Source organism: Uranotaenia lowii, chromosome 3 (assembly GCF_029784155.1).
Source record: "Uranotaenia lowii strain MFRU-FL chromosome 3, ASM2978415v1, whole genome shotgun sequence".
Lineage (NCBI taxonomy): Eukaryota > Metazoa > Arthropoda > Insecta > Diptera > Culicidae > Uranotaenia > Uranotaenia lowii.
Window position 1 is genome coordinate 576,505 of NC_073693.1, and position 23,401 is coordinate 599,905.

Below are 23,401 nucleotides of genomic sequence, written 5' to 3' on the forward strand. Positions count from 1 at the left end.
AATTGACAAAATTGACAAAATTTACAAAATTTACAAAATTTACAAAATTTACAAAATTTACAAAATTTACAAAATTTACAAAATTTACAAAATTTACAAAATTTACAAAATTTACAAAATTTACAAAATTTACAAAATTTACAAAATTTACAAAATTCACAAAATTTTCAAAATTTACAAAATTTTGAAAACTTACAAAATTTACCAAATTTACAATATTAACAAAATTTCTATTATGTGCAAAATTTTCAAAATTTATAAAATATACAATATTTACAAAATTTACTTAATTTACAGGAGTAACAAAATTCACAAAATCCACTTTATTGATTTTCTTAAAAAATTTCAGAATCAACAAAATGATTTTTTATTTTTTCACTATTTACCAAATGGGCACAATTCACTAATTGTTCAAAATTTTCAAAACCGCAATTTATAAAATAAAATTTTACAAAATCACATAAATTTGCAACATGTAATGACAGTTCATAAACCTGAAGGCAGGATCCTTCCAATTGGTCAGTTTCTAATTACGCAGTGCGAAAAACTACAACGAATGCACATTTCCCTCAACCTAAGTAATTGACTGTCGCATAATTGACTTGTTCATTGCTAATTGCATCACAAGAAGCGTGCTTCGGTTGCTTCCTTCTTTCGACAAGTAGATGCGTTCATATCTTTCCGCGATTCCCGAAAAAATTAAACCGCCATGCTGCGGCTGTTGATACACAACCATTGCATTCATTCAAACATTCGTATATTCATTCATACAGCGGCTCAGACAAGACCCGTACTTGCTACTTACTCACTTACTTATGGTGACACTCGGCTGAGCCTGACTTAAATTAGTCGCATCGTGCCGCTTGAGGTCGTTGGACGTGTTGGATTTGATTCGAGCCCCAAAAGCTTACGGTTAAGCTGTTTAATTATGTCTAATTTCTTTTTGCAAGAACTGTTCCTGTTCGCGGTGTTTGGATTGTTGGGGTCATTTGTTTCACAAGTGCTCGGAAGTGACTCCTGTCCAGTTTTCCTGACACTTTCCTCATTGCCGAAACACCTGGAAGATTCACCGGTAGTCATCAATTGGGGTCCTGAATGTGAAAATCCCCCCTACTGGATAGGACTTTATTTGGAAAATCCAGCAGTGTCGAATGCATCTCCAATAGTGAAAGTTCTAGTGGAAGGTCAAAAAAGTGGTCAAGTAGTTACGGATCAGAAGTTCGGCAAGCAACGACTTCCGGGGGGTTGGTCTTACGAAGAGGTCCTTCGACATATCCCTAGAAGGAAGAACAAACCTCTGTGTTTCAATTTCTATCTGGTGAGCTACGACAACTCCAATCAGCTGTTGACCTTCGATTGTCTCAAAATCCAACCCAATTGGATGTTCTCGGAACGAAACATCGGAAGTGTTCCACTGAAGGATTTATTCCTACCGGGAACCCATTGTTCCGGTTGTTACCAAGCCAAGTCGAACATCAACAGTTCCCTGCTCAAAAGGATTGGTTATCGCCAGAACATGAACATTTGGTCCCAACTGGTCTACGGCATCCGGTACCTCGATTTCTCAATCGGCTACCATCCATCGCATAACGGTTCCCGCAACTTTTGGATCATGAACGAAAACTACAGAGTGTGCTGGATCTTACCAATTCTGCACGAGATCCGTCGGTTTGTGATCCTCTCGGAGGAGACTCTCATTCTGGACTTCCGTCAGTTCCCGCTAGGGTTCCACACTCATCCCGAGCAACACAACGAGCTGCTTCGACTCCTCGAGCAGGAACTCGGTGACCTGATCTTCCGGCGGCCCACGAATGGAACCAACAACGACGACGACTCCTACCTCATCACGATCGAACAGATGCGCCGGGAGGGCAGATACATTGTCGTCACCTACAACCATCCGACCAGCTTAAGTGGTAAGAAAAACCGCCAATTTGGGCTATTATTTAATTTAAGCTCCCTCCACGTCAGTCGTCTGGACTGTGGAAGCTCACGAGGCAAAACGTGTGTTTTATACTTATGTACATACATATTAATGTCGGGAGTCGAAGACTCTTAATCCTGGACTACTTTTGCCTTGCATTTGTTTGATTCAAATTGCCGCTTGAAGTAATCAAATTTTCCAACGGGTTAACCCGGTTCTTGAAGAGCGATCTGAACTTGTACATTGACTGAATCCAAACAAAACGTTGTTTAGATTAGAGTTTCGACAAGGGACAATTCAACATATTGAAAAAAAGTATTTTGAAAAATAGCCTGTAAAGAGTTAAAAAGGAGCTAAAAATACATTGAGTATGTCATCCTTCTCTTTCCATACCATGTTTTGAAAAGTTTAAATTAGTCTAAGAAATTTGAACTTGATAAGTCTTAAAATTATTCATTTACCCGAAGGTCATATGCAAAATGTGAACCAGATCGACCCACGGAAAAGGTTCGCGAAGCAGGTTTTCCACCAGTAATCAAATGCTTTGGAATAACATTTATCTTTAAGTTAAATCGGAAATTCAACTTACAATATTTAAATACAAATTGAAAATTATAATTGCATACTTTCATTTTTTATTATCGAACGAGTGGCGGAAATGGAAGTAATCAAAATTTTAAAAAAATTAAAAGTTGATTTTTTTGGGCTGAATTATCGCTCAATATATGGTTTTAGACTATTTCGTTCACTTTCAATTAAAATTAGCTGTTTTGAAAAATTAATGATATTTTCAGCATATTACGATTGGCGCGGTATTTGGCGCGGTATTTGGCGCATGGGCCGTGATAAAACATACCCATAAAAAGTATATCTTAGCAAGTCTAATATGATTTTTAAGCATAAAATCATTGTTCAGATTCATGGGGCGTTATATGAACTTTCCCCCTAAATTGAGTCTTTTTTTCTTGAAAATAGGCAATTGATATTACTAAGGCCGAAAGATTATCATTAAACAGCTGTAAAAAGGCTTTGGTATCTAATTTAAATTCATGAAAATTCGTAAATCTGTAAAAACAATCTTGAATCAAAAATGTAAATTGTAACTTTGACAAAGTTTAATAAAAAATCAGTGAAATTATGAATTTTTCTTTCAGGGCTTATACGGAACAGTTTTTCATCGTTTGTAGAAATAAATCGGGTCATCGAGGACAAAATTTGAATTGTGAAACGACTTTTCTAAAATGGGCACAGAAGAAGGATTTCAAGTCTACAAATTTAATAACGATTCAACGTCGAACGCTTAGAAGACAGTGATTTCATAAAAATATATTTTTCTCACTAAAAGTTTCCAATGTGATTTAGGTCCATACTTGCAGTTTAAACTAAAGTGATGACGAATAGTAGCACTCCATGGCCTTTTTAACGTAATGGCAAGATAGATGGCCGAAACAGTACGGAACAACCGTGTTTCTTCAGGAAAGGCAGCAGACGTTTATTCAAACACTCTTTCACGTAAATTTCTTGGTTGACAGTCCCGGAAGCTATGAAAATGCTGCTTTTCAAGCCACAGGTACAGATGGCTTGCCAAACCAGATATCTCTTCGCGAACTTTGACAGTTTCATGTGCTTGAAATTATCTGCTACCTTTCCCCTTCCTTTTGCCGTATAAAACTCCAGTCCCGGAAGTTGCTTGTAGTCGGCTTTGACGTAGGTTTCGTCGTCCATTACCACGCAGTCAAACTTCGTCAGCATCGTCGAGTACAGCCTCCGGGATCGCGCTTTGGCCGTTGTATTTTGTTTATCACCGCGATTTGGAGTCACTATCTTCTTGTAAGTCGATAGTCCGGCTTGTTTTTTGGCTCGATGCACGGTTGTAGACGATACACCCAGCTTATTTGCGGCATCTCGGAGAGAGAGGTAAGGGTTTCGCTTGAAACTACCGGCAACTCTCTTTGTCGTCTCAGCGGCTTCCGGTTTTCGATTTCCCCCCGATCCAGACTTCCTGGCTGTCGACAAACGTTCCCCAAACACTTTAATTACATTTGTAACGGTTGATGTGCAAACTTTTAGCGATTTTGCCAGCTTTGAGTGCGAGAAGCTCGGATTTTCGCGATGCGCGAGAAAAAAATTTGATACGCTGCTCTTCTTCCTTGGACGGCATTTTAACAACTGAAGAGTGAATTTCAAAATCAAAATAGGAGCAACATTCTACACACACACACCTTCAAAATGAGGGGTGTTCAGGTTTTTTAAATGCAAAATTGAAAGAAATACGTCAAGTTTATATTGACCAAATTTTGACCGTATCACCCTTTATATCTTCTCTCAGTCTCGAACTCACAACGTTCCGATTACCCTGTCCTTCGATACTTCCATGGGGCCATTTTATGTTGATACGAACAAGCAAATTTGTTCATGTACAGTTGAGAGTTCCGTTTAAAAATCAGTTGATCGTATAAAATACCACTGACTGCATCATTTCGGACTCCAAATCTATTTATAGATGCCGTTTTTTTATGTACAACTTTAGCCTATCTCATAGACGATTCTATTACAATCAATAATAGCATTCAGCGCTGTGCGATCTTAGCTAGCTATTTACTGTACTGTAAAACGATTCGACAATTTGACATAATATTATTACGATATTACTTAGCATAGGAATTGCATTATTAACAAGATTTACCGATTAAGTTTATCTCAATAAGCAACTTTGAATGACAAGTACGAATAGATTGTTTAAATTCCATTATACGATGTTCTCACAATTACTGTACGACCTTTCATGAAAATAATATGTCATCATAGATCGCAAGCATGAAAGATTGCTTAGTTGTACTGTGGGATTAAATATTGAGCTTTACACAATTCTACTGCGATTAAAAACAACTTCATTGATCTTTCTATACGATTAACAAAATGTTATCGTATATAATGAACTGTACAAATCATAAACGATAAAATATAACTTGGTGCTACAACATGATGTTTATACAATTCCAATCTAAACTGGATGCTTATACAATCTACAATGGACACTTCTTTACGATTTCTGGTTATCTGGGTACTGATTAGTTAAAGAAGAAAAATTATCTTCATTTCTGTTTCCGTTTTTCAACAGTGGTCTTTTTCAAAAACTTGTCGTTCTTGTGGGGTTAAAAGGTTCCTTCGTAAATTGATAATATCTCTGTTAGCGCAAAAAAATAGCAATTCAGCACGCATAGTCGGTGCTAAGGATAAAATTTCCTAGCATTTCAATAAAAATGTGAGGCAATTGTGACGCAAATTTGTTCTGAGTAGCTGAAGTTGTGCAATTTTTGTCAATGAAACTTACAAAAATTATGGTAAAGCAAAAGGTAGCTGTACCCGATCATGAGAGCATATCAGAATAAGAACTCAAACATATTTCAACGAGATATTAATATCTTTTTCAGTAAGAATATTGTTCTCATAATTTTCGACTCTAAGTTTCTTGAATCTTGGAAATATCTTATTTTGATTGGCTTTCTTGAATAGGATTGAACTCCCTTTCAAGGATAAAGAATTTGTTTCAAATTGTTATAAAATACTATAATCGTATCTTATTTTGATATGCATATAACTTTCCATGAAACACGGACATCGAAGTCAACGGCCCAAACCGTACTTTTATTAGTTTTGCTCAACAGATTCATAAAATTGAATCTAATTTTTGGGAAACCAAAAATGGAGCATGGTTTTAGCAAATAGTGTGGGTTGCTGACATTCAATTATAAAGTTTTCTCGAAGCATTCATATCTTGATAAGTTATAATTTTGATAGGATTTGTTCTGCGCAATATCAAATTATGCTATCTAAACGAGATATAATCTTGATAGGAGCATATTAAAAACTGATATAATTTAGCTATGATCGTATAGATTTTTTGATATAACTTGAGATATTTTAACATCCTACTAGTACTGAATTATTACTCATTGAGATAGAAAAAATAGGTATCAAAATATCTCATTTAGATATAATTTTGTTTTTCCCTTCTGATCGGGTAGAGTACAAAAATTACTTTATGCGCTCAAAAAGTACTACACAATACGCGTTTAGTTTAAATCTTCAACTTTAGAACGAAGGATTTGAATTTTGGGCGATTCTTCTCTGTTGAGGTATGAGCCTACTTGGTTGAATGATTCAACTCAATCAAAGCAATCGAAAGATTCCTTTTAATTCAACCACTGTAAATGAAAAGTTCATATACCAGTATTTCGATAGCAACTTACTACCTTCTTCAGTGAACGTTTACCACCAAATTGACTTTTGACTTTTGCTCAAACTGTTCGGTGAAGGGGTGCATTACACTAGATTACGATATATCAACAAAAAATCGCAAATTTTTCGAATGACCCATGTTTTTAATGTAAAATCGGGGACTGAATTCAAATATAAATTTTTAAAAAAAAATTAGAACAACAGGGATTGATTTAGTTTCTCGGACTAATATCATCTATTTGAAATCTGTTTCCCTCATATTGAATGCCCGTCCGTAGTCAATCGTACCTATCTCGTTTTTTTTTTCTAAGAAAAAAGTTTTAAACTAGATTTCTTACTCTGACTGTCCGTTATTCTTTTCTCTCATAAAATATTATTTATATTCATTTTTCTATTTAAAAATATAATAAACATATATCCGATATACTGAGGATTCTGAAATCATGATGAAATGCAAATCCTGGCTTCTATTACATTTAAAATTCAACTTTTGCCTTATTCAAGGTCCATCGTCGGCAGTTCAAGAAAATATTTGAAAAACTGTACAGTGAAAATTTAAAAACAGGTTACACCGCTATGGAACTGAACGGGTTGCTGAATTTGGGTACCCAAGATCCAAATCCCGATCAAAATCCTAACTATAAAAATTAAATTTGTTCCAAATTTTTCAGTATAAAAAACGCCATGATTCCATAGATCAACTTGAACTTCGGAGAACTAAATTCGTAAATAAACACTCACTTACCAATGGCACTTAAAAATCACTTCCCAAAAACCGCACTAAACTGAGTCAGTCATTTAGCAGTCAGCACAACCAAAGTATTATGATAATTATTTTCCCGACGGTCGCTAATGAGAACATTTCATGCTTACCGTTGTTCACTTCTTAAAGATTCAATTAAAAAAAAAAATTTCCAAAATTGCATATGTGATCAAATCGAGTCAAAGCCTACTTCCTTATTTATTTATTTTTATATATGCCATGAAATGAAAGTGCAAGTGATCGTGTTCTGGCCTACTAATAGGAAAAAAAAAAAAAAAAAGGAAATGTTTGTTTTTTCCTGTATTTAAATTTATCGTCTCAAAGAGTAATGCTCAAAAGGTTTTATGTTTCAAGGTCGATTTCTAAAATCTAAAATTTTTGTATTATAAAAATTTAATCAAGAACTCTATAAAACCTTCTATAAAACATTTGCATCTCAAACCTTCCCCTTGACTTTGTGTGGAGTTCTTTCATTGATGCCACCTAACGACTTAAAAAGCACGTGCTCATAAACTTAACTAATCTTACATGCTCCTGAGAGCCCTTTACTGTTTCCATAGATAAATGCATACAATGAGTACCTAAATACCAACATCAAACGCAGTCTGACTCGGACATAAAAGTCTCATTCCGGTGTGTGCCTCATTTATGGGACCACAGTTTTGACCGCAGCCCTTGACTTCTTTTTACGACTGTCCAGTCCAATTTTCAGGGTCCATGCGTGCAGCATATTCTTACGATCGATCTCGATCTTCGAAGGGAACTCCACCTGAATTCCGTTGTCGACGACTTGCCACTAAAATTTGAAAATAAAATTTGTTATAAAAAAAAAGATAATTTGACAGACTGAATACCATTAAGCTGATGTCAAATCCAATCATCGTTATGTGAGTGATGTCCGAGTAGAACTTCTCCAATGCACCAAGGACAACGTTATTGGTCGCAAAAGGGTAGTTGAGTACTATTGCGTAGACATGCGTCAGGATCTTGGTTCCACTTTGAATTTTTGAGGTGTACCAAACGTCCGAAGTAACCGTATCGTTCTGGAAGATCCACGGCTTTGTCTTGTAGATGGCTTCACCATTGTTCTTCAACCATCGACCCATATCAGTGAGACGCTCGACAAAAATCGGATCAATCGTACCGTACTTGGTGGGACCAACATTGATCAAAATATTTCCTCCACAGCTTACCGTAGAAGCAATCTGGCCAATCAGCTCATCCGACGATAGGAAATCCTCCAGCTTAGCGTTCTGTCGATGACCCCAGCTCTGCTTATCGATTGTCATCGCATTCTCCCACTTATGCTTCTGAAGTACTCCTACAAAAGATAGCGGATGATTATTTTAAATGAAATTATTCATCTAGCGGGACTCAAAAACCTGGATTATACCGATCGGAACATGTGTAGATGTCCCCATGCAGACAGAGCGTTCCAATACCCCAGCGATCATTTGTGACCACCGTATCTTTGACGGGAGATTCGTTGTACAACCAGGTCAAAAATTCCTGAGCCTTCCAGTATCCATCGGGTGCTTCCCAATCGCCATCACTCCAGAGCACTTCCGGTCGATAGGTATTGATGAGTTCCTTCAACTCCGGCCAAACCTTGGTGTCAACGTAGTCGTGCTTGAGGAAGGCATGTAACTTATCATCAATGTACAGCCGATTGAACCACTCAAAGAGCGAATAGTAAACACCGAAAGTAAGCCGGGTATTTTCCCTGATGGCCGTGGACAGTTCTCCAATAATGTCCCGATGAGGACCTACGTCAACTGAGTTCCAGCTGAAGGTATGCTTCGAAGGCCATAACGTGTACCCTTCGTGATGTTTGCTCGTGAGGACCACGTAACGAGCACCGGATTGTGCGAAAAGTTGCGCCCATTCCGTTGCGTTGAAGAGTTCTGCCGTAAAGTCGCTGGCAAAGTCCTGATAAGTAAATCCAGGTTTGTAGTTATCGGCCATGAACTTCACGTATCCCTCAGTTTTGGTTCCTTGAAACACAAATTAAGTTAGAGTCAGAAGTCAACCAAAATCAGATCACTCACCCTGCCAGTTGATCCAGAACCACTCGGAACCGTAGCTGGGCACCGAGTATACACCCCAATGCACAAAAATTCCCACCTTTGCCTCGTCGTACCATTGAGGCAACGGCCTGGAGTCCAAACTAGCCCAATTAGGTTCGTATTTGCCGTACGGCTGCACTCTAGCTCTTATGCTGTTGTTATGACTGCTAGCACCCTGACAAAAGCCAGCATCCACTAGCAGTGCTAAGATAAGCGCCGATAACAGCATCCAGACGCCCTTCATTTTTTCTCCAACGTCCGAGTTATCTAATTTGACACTCGACGGGATTGAACTGAACTTCGGGCAGAACAATAAAATTCAACCGGCCGGTTCAACGTTCGAAAATAAACTGTAAATCACACCCTTTTTCGAAGAGATTCTTTGCTCGAGAGAGCTTCTGGATATTTTTTTCAATTGGAATAAGGTCAAATAATAAATTTACAAATTATTTCAAGTAATAAAATTTAATGAATAATGAATTCTAGTATCCAAGATTCACCTTTTTTCGTATTTTTGAGAATGGGCGTCAACGACCTTCCGAAAATTTATGCAAGATATTTGTCTGTTGGGAATTAAATGTTATACTAGATTGACCGATAGCGTTGATAGAGCGCATGGTTGGATACTTGATTTAAAATCAGAATAAAAAGATGTTGTTTTCGAGCTTTTTTATGATAATTGTTCAATTTTCCATATTAAAAACAAAGGAATTTTTAAAATCAAATCACAATATTTACAAAAAAAACTAAAGCTAAGAAAATGAATAACATTCAAAATTAAAAATTGCCACAAACTTCAATACTAAATTTTAATAACAATCAAAAATTTGTAAAAAAACAACAAGAATAACAAGATATTAAGGAGCTAAAAAACAAAAAAAAAACAGCTTTCCTTAAATTCCAAAATTACAGGAATTTTAAAAATAACGAAAATTCAAAAAAAAACAACAATCTCAAAAATGGAAAAAAAACGAGATAAACAAAAACTAAAACAACTAAAAAACAAATACAAGAAAAATAAAAAAAAAATGCTGAAATAACACAATTTAAAAAAATTACAAAATCTACAAAAACAACACAAATAATAATTAAAAAAAACTTCAAATGTTACTAAAACATTGGAAAAAAAAACTATAAAAAGAATCATAAAACAAATATGATATAACAACCAAATTTCTAAAATAACAAGAACAAAAACAAATCATCAATTATTTAAAAAAAAAACAGAAATGAAAGAAAATTTAAAAAATGACAAAAACGACAAAAATGAAAAAAATGTGATCGATTGACAAAAATTACAAAATACCATTAAGAAAAAAAAACACCAAAATAACCAAAACGTCCAAAAAGACAAAAATTGCAAAATAAAAATAAATGTGAAAAATAGAAAAAAAAATTACTACAATAACTCTAAAATGCGTTGTGAGCCTACTAGGTTGAATAGTTTTACCAAATCAAAACAATCGAAAGATTCTTAAAAAAGTAAAAAAAAAGAAATAAACGAAAATAATTAAAAAGATTAAAGAAATTAAAGAAAAACATAAAAAACTATGACTAGAACAAAAAAACACATACGATATAAAAACCAAATCTCCAATAAAAAAAAAACATTTAAAGAAAATCAAGAATAGACAAAAATGACAGAAAAAAAATAAAAAAATCGACAAAAATTAAAAAAATTGATCGATTGACAAAAATGAATAAGAGACACAATACCAATAAGAAAATAAACACCAAAATAACTTAAACGACAAAAAAGAAAAAAAATGCAAAATAATAAAAAAAATCAGACAAATGAAAAAAGCAAAGCAAAAATTACTAAATTAACAAAAAGACTTAAAAAAGAAACATGGAAAAAATGCAAAAAATTAGAAAATGCAGAAAAAGTAAAATGGCAAAAAATACCAAAATGATGAAAACGATAAAAATTGACAAAAAAAACAAAAATGACAAAAAAACCAATATGACGTACACAAAACAACAAAAATCAAAACGAAAAATTATGACAAAAAATATTACAATTGAACTCAAACTATAAATGTGATAAGAATGAATAAAAATGACACAAGTGTCAAAACTGACAAGATAACAGGAGAATTGACTACAAAACTCAAGAAAAATACAAGAATAACAAAAAGGATAAAAATAAAAAAATAAAAAAAGACAAACCCAATCAAAGCTGCAAATGTGACAAAAATTTAAAATCAAGAAATACCGGGACAAAAACAAGAAATTATGACAGTAAAAATGATCAATATGACAAAAACGACAAAAACGACAAAAATAATCAACTTGACAAAAAAAAGACAAAAAAGACAAAAAATACAAAAAAGACAAAAAAGACAAAAAAGACAAAAAAGACAAAAAAGACAAAAAAGACAAAAAAGACAAAAAAGACAAAAAAGACAAAAAAGACAAAAAAGACAAAAAAGACAAAAAAGACAAAAAAGACAAAAAAGACAAAAAAGACAAAAAAGACAAAAAAGACAAAAAAGACAAAAAAGACAAAAAAGACAAAAAAGACAAAAAAGACAAAAAAGACAAAAAAGACAAAAAAGACAAAAAAGACAAAAAGACAAAAAAGACAAAAAAGACAAAAAAGACAAAAAAGACAAAAAAGACAAAAAAGACAAAAAAGACAAAAAAGACAAAAAAGACAAAAAAGACAAAAAAGACAAAAAAGACAAAAAAGACAAAAAAGACAAAAAAGACAAAAAAGACAAAAAAGACAAAAAAGACAAAAAAGACAAAAAAGACAAAAAAGACAAAAAAGACAAAAAAGACAAAAAAGACAAAAAAGACAAAAAAGACAAAAAAGACAAAAAAGACAAAAAAGACAAAAAAGACAAAAAAGACAAAAAAGACAAAAAAGACAAAAAAGACAAAAAAGACAAAAAAGACAAAAAAGACAAAAAAGACAAAAAAGACAAAAAAGACAAAAAAGACAAAAAAGACAAAAAAGACAAAAAAGACAAAAAAGACAAAAAAGACAAAAAAGACAAAAAAGACAAAAAAGACAAAAAAGACAAAAAAGACAAAAAAGACAAAAAAGACAAAAAAGACAAAAAAGACAAAAAAGACAAAAAAGACAAAAAAGACAAAAAAGACAAAAAAGACAAAAAAGACAAAAAAGACAAAAAAGACAAAAAAGACAAAAAAGACAAAAAAGACAAAAAAGACAAAAAAGACAAAAAAGACAAAAAAGACAAAAAAGACAAAAAAGACAAAAAAGACAAAAAAGACAAAAAAGACAAAAAAGACAAAAAAGACAAAAAAGACAAAAAAGACAAAAAAGACAAAAAAGACAAAAAAGACAAAAAAGACAAAAAAGACAAAAAAGACAAAAAAGACAAAAAAGACAAAAAAGACAAAAAAGACAAAAAAGACAAAAAAGACAAAAAAGACAAAAAAGACAAAAAAGACAAAAAAGACAAAAAAGACAAAAAAGACAAAAAAGACAAAAAAGACAAAAAAGACAAAAAAGACAAAAAAGACAAAAAAGACAAAAAAGACAAAAAAGACAAAAAAGACAAAAAAGACAAAAAAGACAAAAAAGACAAAAAAGACAAAAAAGACAAAAAAGACAAAAAAGACAAAAAAGACAAAAAAGACAAAAAAGACAAAAAAGACAAAAAAGACAAAAAAGACAAAAAAGACAAAAAAGACAAAAAAGACAAAAAAGACAAAAAAGACAAAAAAGACAAAAAAGACAAAAAAGACAAAAAAGACAAAAAAGACAAAAAAGACAAAAAAGACAAAAAAGACAAAAAAGACAAAAAAGACAAAAAAGACAAAAAAGACAAAAAAGACAAAAAAGACAAAAAAGACAAAAAAGACAAAAAAGACAAAAAAGACAAAAAAGACAAAAAAGACAAAAAAGACAAAAAAGACAAAAAAGACAAAAAAGACAAAAAAGACAAAAAAGACAAAAAAGACAAAAAAGACAAAAAAGACAAAAAAGACAAAAAAGACAAAAAAGACAAAAAAGACAAAAAAGACAAAAAAGACAAAAAAGACAAAAAAGACAAAAAAGACAAAAAAGACAAAAAAGACAAAAAAGACAAAAAAGACAAAAAAGACAAAAAAGACAAAAAAGACAAAAAAGACAAAAAAGACAAAAAAGACAAAAAAGACAAAAAAGACAAAAAAGACAAAAAAGACAAAAAAGACAAAAAAGACAAAAAAGACAAAAAAGACAAAAAAGACAAAAAAGACAAAAAAGACAAAAAAGACAAAAAAGACAAAAAAGACAAAAAAGACAAAAAAGACAAAAAAGACAAAAAAGACAAAAAAGACAAAAAAGACAAAAAAGACAAAAAAGACAAAAAAGACAAAAAAGACAAAAAAGACAAAAAAGACAAAAAAGACAAAAAAGACAAAAAAGACAAAAAAGACAAAAAAGACAAAAAAGACAAAAAAGACAAAAAAGACAAAAAAGACAAAAAAGACAAAAAAGACAAAAAAGACAAAAAAGACAAAAAAGACAAAAAAGACAAAAAAGACAAAAAAGACAAAAAAGACAAAAAAGACAAAAAAGACAAAAAAGACAAAAAAGACAAAAAAGACAAAAAAGACAAAAAAGACAAAAAAGACAAAAAAGACAAAAAAGACAAAAAAGACAAAAAAGACAAAAAAGACAAAAAAGACAAAAAAGACAAAAAAGACAAAAAAGACAAAAAAGACAAAAAAGACAAAAAAGACAAAAAAGACAAAAAAGACAAAAAAGACAAAAAAGACAAAAAAGACAAAAAAGACAAAAAAGACAAAAAAGACAAAAAAGACAAAAAAGACAAAAAAGACAAAAAAGACAAAAAAGACAAAAAAGACAAAAAAGACAAAAAAGACAAAAAAGACAAAAAAGACAAAAAAGACAAAAAAGACAAAAAAGACAAAAAAGACAAAAAAGACAAAAAAGACAAAAAAGACAAAAAAGACAAAAAAGACAAAAAAGACAAAAAAGACAAAAAAGACAAAAAAGACAAAAAAGACAAAAAAGACAAAAAAGACAAAAAAGACAAAAAAGACAAAAAAGACAAAAAAGACAAAAAAGACAAAAAAGACAAAAAAGACAAAAAAGACAAAAAAGACAAAAAAGACAAAAAAGACAAAAAAGACAAAAAAGACAAAAAAGACAAAAAAGACAAAAAAGACAAAAAAGACAAAAAAGACAAAAAAGACAAAAAAGACAAAAAAGACAAAAAAGACAAAAAAGACAAAAAAGACAAAAAAGACAAAAAAGACAAAAAAGACAAAAAAGACAAAAAAGACAAAAAAGACAAAAAAGACAAAAAAGACAAAAAAGACAAAAAAGACAAAAAAGACAAAAAAGACAAAAAAGACAAAAAAGACAAAAAAGACAAAAAAGACAAAAAAGACAAAAAAGACAAAAAAGACAAAAAAGACAAAAAAGACAAAAAAGACAAAAAAGACAAAAAAGACAAAAAAGACAAAAAAGACAAAAAAGACAAAAAAGACAAAAAAGACAAAAAAGACAAAAAAGACAAAAAAGACAAAAAAGACAAAAAAGACAAAAAAGACAAAAAAGACAAAAAAGACAAAAAAGACAAAAAAGACAAAAAAGACAAAAAAGACAAAAAAGACAAAAAAGACAAAAAAGACAAAAAAGACAAAAAAGACAAAAAAGACAAAAAAGACAAAAAAGACAAAAAAGACAAAAAAGACAAAAAAGACAAAAAAGACAAAAAAGACAAAAAAGACAAAAAAGACAAAAAAGACAAAAAAGACAAAAAAGACAAAAAAGACATAAAAGACATAAAAGACAAAAAAGACAAAAAAGACAAAAAAGACAAAAAAGACAAAAAGGACAAAAAAGACAAAAAAGACAAAAAAGACAAAAAAGACAAAAAAGACAAAAAAGACAAAAAAGACAAAAAAGACAAAAAAGACAAAAAAGACAAAAAAGACAAAAAAGACAAAAAAGGCAAAAAAGACAAAAAAGGCAAAAAATACAAAAAAGACAAAAAAGACAAAAAAGACAAAAAAAGACAAAAAAGACAAAAAAGACAAAAAAGACAAAAAAGACAAAAAAGACAAAAAAGACAAAAAAGACAAAAAAGACAAAAAAGACAAAAAAGACAAAAAAGACAAAAAAGACAAAAAAGACAAAAAAGACAAAAAAGACAAAAAAGACAAAAAAGACAAAAAAGACAAAAAAGACAAAAAAGACAAAAAAGACAAAAAAGACAAAAAAGACAAAAAAGACAAAAAAGACAAAAAAGACAAAAAAGACAAAAAAGACAAAAAAGACAAAAAAGACAAAAAAGACAAAAAAGACAAAAAAGACAAAAAAGACAAAAAAGACAAAAAAGACAAAAAAGACAAAAAAGACAAAAAAGACAAAAAAGACAAAAAAGACAAAAAAGACAAAAAAGACAAAAAAGACAAAAAAGACAAAAAAGACAAAAAAGACAAAAAATACAAAAAATACAAAAAAGACAAAAAAGACAAAAAAGACAAAAAAAAACAAAAAAGACAAAAAAGACAAAAAAGACAAAAAAGACAAAAAAGACAAAAAAGACAAAAAAGACAAAAAAGACAAAAAAGACAAAAAAGAAAAAAAAGACAAAAAAGACAAAAAAGACAAAAAAGACAAAAAAGACAAAAAAGACAAAAAAGACAAAAAAGACAAAAAAGACAAAAAAGACAAAAAAGACAAAAAAGACAAAAAAGACAAAAAAGACAAAAAAGACAAAAACGACAAAAAAGACAAAAAAGACAAAAAAGACAAAAAAGACAAAAAAGACAAAAAAGACAAAAAAGACAAAAAAGACAAAAAAGACAAAAAAGACAAAAAAGACAAAAAAGACAAAAAAGACAAAAAAGACAAAAAAGACAAAAAAGACAAAAAAGACAAAAAAGACAAAAAAGACAAAAAAGACAAAAAAGACAAAAAAGACAAAAAAGACAAAAAAGACAAAAAAGACAAAAAAGACAAAAAAGACAAAAAAGACAAAAAAGACAAAAAAGACAAAAAAGACAAAAAAGACAAAAAAGACAAAAAAGACAAAAAAGACAAAAAAGACAAAAAAGACAAAAAAGACAAAAAAGACAAAAAAGACAAAAAAGACAAAAAAGACAAAAAAGACAAAAAAGACAAAAAAGACAAAAAAGACAAAAAAGACAAAAAAGACAAAAAAGACAAAAAAGACAAAAAAGACAAAAAAGACAAAAAAGACAAAAAAGACAAAAAAGACAAAAAAGACAAAAAAGACAAAAAAGACAAAAAAGACAAAAAAGACAAAAAAGACAAAAAAGACAAAAAAGACAAAAAAGACAAAAAAGACAAAAAAGACAAAAAAGACAAAAAAGACAAAAAAGACAAAAAAGACAAAAAAGACAAAAAAGACAAAAAAGACAAAAAAGACAAAAAAGACAAAAAAGACAAAAAAGACAAAAAAGACAAAAAAGACAAAAAAGACAAAAAAGACAAAAAAGACAAAAAAGACAAAAAAGACAAACAAGACAAAAAAGACAAAAAAGACAAAAAAGACAAAAAAGACAAAAAAGACAAAAAAGACAAAAAAGACAAAAAAGACAAAAAAGACAAAAAGACAAAAAAGACAAAAAAGACAAAAAAGACAAAAAAGACAAAAAAGACAAAAAAGACAAAAAAGACAAAAAAGACAAAAAAGACAAAAAAGACAAAAAAGACAAAAAAGACAAAAAAGATAAAAAAGACAAAAAAGACAAAAAAGACAAAAAAAGACAAAAAAAGACAAAAAAGACAAAAAAGACAAAAAAGACAAAAAAAGACAAATAATCAAATTATCAAATTATCAAAAATGACAAAGTTGACCGAAATTGACTAAATCACCTAAATTATAAAAAATGACAAAAATTAAAAAAAAAACCAACCAACAAGAAAGAAAAGTGACCAAAATGGTAAGAATAACCAAAATGGTATGAATGACACATTATGACCCTTCTTACACCACTGCGAGCGGCAATTCTTTTATGGCACATTGCATACAAGTCTTATTTCGGCAGTATAATAAATTCAGATCTAGATGGCAACACTATGCTGTGTGGAATCTGAATGAAATGCAGTTCCAAATCACATCAAAATTTTTAGTAGCGGTTGATTTTGAACTGAAACATGAGAAATCTTGAAATGTTTAAATGTTTAACCCACGCTCAAGAATGAAACTTCTATTCTTGATCTGAATTTAAAGTTTGTCTATTTTCATGAATGACCTGATATTGGGATATCAAATTTTCTTTCGAATAGACTTTTGAACAAGAATTTACTTCTTATATTACAGATATTGATAAGCAGAACAACCAAATAACCCTTTTCTGATTGTCCCGAAGTTTTCATAGCTGATTTTTACTAAGTTGGGAGTGGTGAATCTTTAGATGCAATAAGTTTTTTTTTTCTTAAATCTGTAGTTTTTTTAAGAATTTAAGAATTATTAAAAACAAAACTGGGAGAATTATTTTATTTTATTTTTCATATATTTTTGACTGCACTGTAAAATATATTTTTTTAAATTTCTAATTGTATGTCATGAATCATCTACGAAAAATTGTGATTTATTTTTAATCAATCAAAATCAATTTATATCAATGAAAAAAAATTTTTATTTTTGTTCCTTTCCTGCTAATTTCGAAAAAGAATATGGAAATGTTAATACTATGAGTAAACGTACGAAGAAATTTTAAGGAAAAATCGTAAAAAAAACATTATAAAAATGAGTTATGACCTCAATTTATCATTTCAGAATCAGATTTGATTTGGGCTCCGTGGACCAAGCACTCAGTTGCCAATTTGGAGGAGGATACCAAGCTGGGAGACTTCATGCAGAATTTGTTCTCTCAGAACCACCCGGATGCTCCGAAAGACATCGGATGGAGTCTGTACGGTATCCAGGGCTTGCAGGGAGGTTTGGTAAGATCTAAAAAAAAAAATCGTAACAATTACTTATGATTCTCTTTTTTTAATTTCAGAACTCTGATGAACAATACTTGCAGCCGAAGGAACGAGCCAACCTCGTCAATCCTCAGCTGATGAATCTTTTGGGAGGTCCCTGGGGTTTGGGAGCGAATGCTGTGTTGCTGGACTTTTTTACCAACACCAATCTGGTCGATATGGCCGTTTACGCCAATCGGTACAAGACTTTGAAACATACGGGCTACGAAGTTCTGGTGCTCGATGCTCAATAGCCCGATAGCGGGTTTAGTTTTTTTGGGTAGTTTAAGTATCTTGTAAAATCGTATTTTTAAGAACATTTATTGGTTTTCACTTTCAATTAGAGACAGTAAGAAAAAGGAATAAAATTTAAATTCCATTTGAGACATCCGAATAATAACGTCATAAACTAATTTCAGATCGAACATCTTAGAATATTTAAAACCCATTTATTTATTATCATTATTATCAACAACTGAGAATAAAAGTGTCATTTCTAATAATAAAAGCAATATCTTCAAATGTTTCCCTCAATCGAACAACTCCAAATCTGACAACATTGTAAGTAGAACCTTAAAATGTAGATGAGTGGAAATTTTTATATTATTGAAAATCTTTAAAAAATTTAAATTTAAAAAAATCTGTTTAGGATCATTTTGATGAACAACAACAAAAAATGAAGGATTTATCAAGTTATGTAGCAATTCTATATGTGGTTTCACTCGATGGTTTTTGATTAAATTCATCGCAATAAGTACGTTGGAGTCGACGACGATAAGATATGAAAGTTCAACATCAGATTATTAGCTCTATTTTATCTGAAGACGACTGAAGGGTACTTAAAGGCACCACATCCTGTGCATAGGGTAGACTTTCCAAAGCAATTATAGCTATCTTTTTAATTGCTTATTGTTGAAGTGCTGAACTAATAATATTGTTTTACACAGAGTGACACAAAAATTCAGAAAAAAAACCCATAACGTAAAAACACTGAAAGTCATTTTTTAAATTATAGTACAATTTGTTTCAGACGTTATAGAATTTTCCTAAAACTTTACCAAAGTATGATTTGGCTACTTTATGAACAAAGTAGTTTTTTTTTGCAGATTTGTTTATTTTTGGGTTTTTGTGATCAAACGAAATTTCAGTTAGGTTTTTCTTTTGGGTTTTTGTCTCATTAAGATCAACAAACAAACACTTCTCCTGATGAAATGAAAGCAAAAGAAGGAAAACCGTTTTCTTCGCGCGAAAGTTTAACATTTCAGCTAGTTTAAATACATTTTTCAGGTATTCGTTTTTTTCTGGTCATTTTGTGGACTTTCATCATTTTAAATTTGCTCCAAAAAGTAAATCTTATTCGTCTGTATCCGAAAGCCAGTAGCCAGTAAATCTAAATAAAGAAATTTATAGAAAGAATTTGGAACAATTGAGAAAGCCAGGTTGCCAAAATAACAGAAGGATCTGCAGTCTAACAAAATTTTGAGCAATTTTTTGTCACAGAATCGTGTCACGGACGGATGACAGGATTAATAAATTGTTCACAGAATTAACAGATTTTCAAAATTCTATTCTTTTTTACCACTGTCAAGTTTGTATTCATGACTCTGAATGAAGTAAATGTTTTGGTATTGATAATTTAAATTGTTTTCTGTTTTCTTAGGAGTTTGTAAAATCTTTGATCGTTTGATCGTTTGATGCCCTGCCCAAACTCAACGAATTCCCAATATTTACTTTCTATTCATTTGATGAATATGTTTCATATACATTGAAAGAATAAATACGTTTCTCATAAATTTCGTTTCTCGGCAAATTTTCGCCGGTCCAAAAAGTGAGTGAGAAATCTGTCTGGTTCGTCATAGCATGCCTTGAATTAATAGCTTTTCATCCGAATTGGAAATTGACTTCAACACACCAGCATGAAACAGTCATTATTTCGAAATCTGAATGACTTCACCAGTGTTGTATTTTGATAATATCTTGAACCTGTTTCTTCTAATCATTAAACCAATTCCACCAACAAACGCTAAACGGCCAGACACTGAATAAGCAGATATTTCAGTCACAACACATTAGACTGAGTCGATTTGGGGTCATTTTCGAATTTCTCAAACCCTGGGGTCTTAAAAGTTTCGTTTTGTCCTAAAACTCATCCATGATTTTTTGCCGAATTTTTAAGTAACGTTTACATGAGTAAATTTGGACTTTGGACTGTATGGGAAAATTTAAAATTTTGTACTGAAAAACGAACATGGTTTTTCTTTTTACTCTGGTACCAAGCCATTCAACCCTTAATGTGCCAATTTATAAATTTCTAAAAGGAAATTTTCCGCTTAACAACATTGCCGAAGACCGTAACTTATTATCTCTCCACACAACGAAGTTATAACCAATTTCATGAAGGTATGTCTTTTGGCATTGAAGGCAATTCAAATTAACCCGCAACACTGCCGGGTACAAACGAGAGATTGCTTGACTGATTTGCTCGTAGATGTTTTCTTTCAAATTTTATCATACTAGTTTCTCCAGAGCGATTGTTGTTTACATTAGGAGCCATCTTTTGATGGTTTCTATAAATAAAAATAACTATGCTTGAAGGGCTGGCATTCAATTGATTGCAAGCGCATCAACATTTCACATAGAGCTGGAACAGCGAAACAACGAACCCCACACTCAGTATTAAAAACACCTATATTAGAATCGTTGTCGCTCGGCCTGTTCTTGACCGATATTCATAAATAGGATATCAAAATGAAGATAAAAGGTTCGTTTAGCATTTTGTAAAACAAAATTTGAGAACCAAATCATGAGGTCTTAAGAAAAGTTGCTTCAACTGAACGCCTTTTGCTGAAACATATTCCCCCGGGTAACCATAAATACATATGCAATAATTCAAATATCGGATATTTAATGTATTTAAATTAAAAGCGAATACCTATAATGTAGCTTTTTTTTTATTAGAAACTCAATTTTTTTTTCGATCTAAACTCTGGCATTTGTTTTCGGCCAGCTTGTTGGGCGATAATGTATTCATGGCGTTTTTTGAACGGGAAAACTTCATCTGCTGCTTCAGACACCATTTTAACACATCTTTCGACACCTTGGCCGTGGCAAGGCCAATTAGGGACTCCCATCGGCTGGAGTTTAAAAGCTTCAATTTCTTCAAATTTCAAATCACATGACAGTATCGGTTCATATACACGATCCTTCCAACTAATAAAATCGATCAAATTTGTTGCGTTTATGTTTATATTCGGTAATTTTCGCGTTCGGACTGATTTATCGCCAAATGACTTGTTTTTCTTTTAAATTTGCTTAGATATTTGGAACAAAATAAATAATAATTATAGGTGCGATTCTGTTTAAACATATTTTGGAATCAAGATTAATTTGGAAAAAGTGCACTAAATTTCATAAGTCTTTTTGTTCGAAAAACGCCATGAATACATTATCGCCCAACAAGCTGGCCGAAAACAAATGCCAGAGTTTAGATCGAAAAAAAAATTGAGTTTCTAATAAAAAAAAGCTACATTATAGGTATTCGCTTTTAATTTAAATACATTAAATATCCGATATTTGAATTATTGCATATGTATTTATGGTTACCCGGGGGAATATGTTTCAGCAAAAGGCGTTCAGTTGAAGCAACTTTTCTTAAGACCTCATGATTTGGTTCTCAAATTTTGTTTTACAAAATGCTAAACGAACCTTTTATCTTCATTTTGATATCCTATTTATGAATATCGGTCAAGAACAGGCCGAGCGACAACGATTCTAATATAGGTGTTTTTAATACTGAGTGTGGGGTTCGTTGTTTCGCTGTTCCAGCTCTATGTGAAATGTTGATGCGCTTGCAATCAATTGAATGCCAGCCCTTCAAGCATAGTTATTTTTATTTATAGAAACCATCAAAAGATGGCTCCTAATGTAAACAACAATCGCTCTGGAGAAACTAGTATGATAAAATTTGAAAGAAAACATCTACGAGCAAATCAGTCAAGCAATCTCTCGTTTGTACTTCCTTTTAGAAATTTATAAATTGGCACATTAAGGGTTGAATGGCTTGGTACCAGAGTAAAAAGAAAAACCATGTTCGTTTTTCAGTACAAAATTTTAAATTTTCCCATACAGTCCAAAGTCCAAATTTACTCATGTAAACGTTACTTAAAAATTCGGCAAAAAATCATGGATGAGTTTTAGGACAAGACGAAACTTTTAAGACCCCAGGGTTTGAAAAATTCGAAAATGACCCCAAATCGACTCAGTCTAACAACACATATTCTTGAAACAAACAGATTTCCCAAGTAAGGGGCCCTGATTTATAGCACATAAACTTTACTTTTACTGCGGGAACCGATGAAGTTGTCACAAATTAGCGATTTCATACAGCTTTTGAAAAAGGATTCCTTTGTTTTTAAGTTGAACAACGAAAAAACCCCAACAATAATCAAAAACCTCCCTTAAATAACGCCTAGCAACAAATAAACACATCTGCCTACTGGGAATTTTATACAGCAATTCATTAAAAATCCCAAGGTTGTTCGACCACTTTCGATAACACTAGTTTACAGCATTTTTGAACTCAGTAAACTGAAGATCATTTCCAATGTGAAATTGGGCGCTGAATCTGAAAATGAAATTCAAAAAACAATCTCAGTAGAACCGTTTTTGAGTTATGCTCCAAATATGAAATTTCGAAAAAATTAAAAAAGTTCTTGTACTTAGATTGAAATATCTCAGACGGCATAACAGTAATTTGAAATCTCTCTTTTGCATATTGAAGGTGAATAAATTTTCTATCGATCATCTGAGCACTGTTTTCGCGTTTGACCTACAGTATTGTTGATATTAGTGGCTTTATGAGAAAAAAAAATTATAAAAAACGCTTTTTTTAGAGAAAATTTTGTTTGAGTGAAAGTTTTAGACTCAATGATACCAACCTACCTACCTAAGGGTCCAGCGCCGATTGACCGGCGCATAGGGCTGAGATAAAAGATCTCCACTGCTGGCGATCCGGAGAAAGCGTCTTCACTTGCTGCCAGCCAAGGTTCTCGTCAACTGTGCGGATTTCAGCGGCTAGACTTCGCCGCCATGAGCTTTTGGGCCTGCCTCTTCTTCGAAGACTCAATGATAGCATTTAAAAAATCTGGTTCTCTTTTGCGCTTAAATGTCAATTTAAAACAAAGATTTCAAGTGTTTATTTATCAAAATCGGTAGAAAATTGAAGAAGTTATGGCTACTTTACCACAACTGTAATTTTCATAGTTTTTCATAATTTAACGAACCTCAGTACACTTATCATAGTATAGGAAGAATGAAACATGATAAATCTCACTCGCTCCAAGGCATAATTTTTGATTAGCTTACCAGAAGGTCACATGCCAAGTTTCAGGAAGATCTGACCATAGGGAGGGGTTGCTTGAGTCTCAAACGTGAATAAAATTTTGGGGTATTTTGCCCGGAAGGAACGAAAAATACTG

General features: G+C 31.4%; 2 protein-coding genes across 3 annotated transcripts; one reads left to right on the forward strand and one right to left on the reverse strand.

Annotated features, from left to right (window-relative positions):
- Nucleotides 1-809: 809 nt before the first annotated feature.
- Nucleotides 810-18,334, forward strand: LOC129756507 (uncharacterized). 2 transcript variants are annotated; one of them, XM_055753412.1, is made up of 3 exons: nucleotides 810-1,916; nucleotides 17,737-17,903; nucleotides 17,963-18,334. In XM_055753412.1, exons 1-3 carry the CDS (start codon nucleotides 929-931, stop codon nucleotides 18,176-18,178), a joined length of 1,371 nt encoding a protein of 456 aa, XP_055609387.1. In that variant the 5' UTR covers nucleotides 810-928; the 3' UTR covers nucleotides 18,179-18,334. The 2 variants fall into 2 exon arrangements, with proteins under 2 accessions (XP_055609387.1, XP_055609388.1); XM_055753413.1 differs by having other exon boundaries at nucleotides 811-1,916; nucleotides 17,737-17,898; nucleotides 17,963-17,985.
- LOC129756506 (putative alpha-L-fucosidase) lies at nucleotides 7,449-9,331 on the reverse strand. The gene is made up of 4 exons (XM_055753411.1): nucleotides 8,978-9,331; nucleotides 8,312-8,923; nucleotides 7,784-8,250; nucleotides 7,449-7,725 (listed from the first exon to the last, which is right to left on the reverse strand). The coding sequence occupies exons 1-4, from the start codon at nucleotides 9,237-9,239 to the stop codon at nucleotides 7,576-7,578; spliced, it is 1,491 nt and encodes a 496-aa protein (XP_055609386.1). The 5' UTR covers nucleotides 9,240-9,331; the 3' UTR covers nucleotides 7,449-7,575.
- Nucleotides 18,335-23,401: the final 5,067 nt, after the last annotated feature.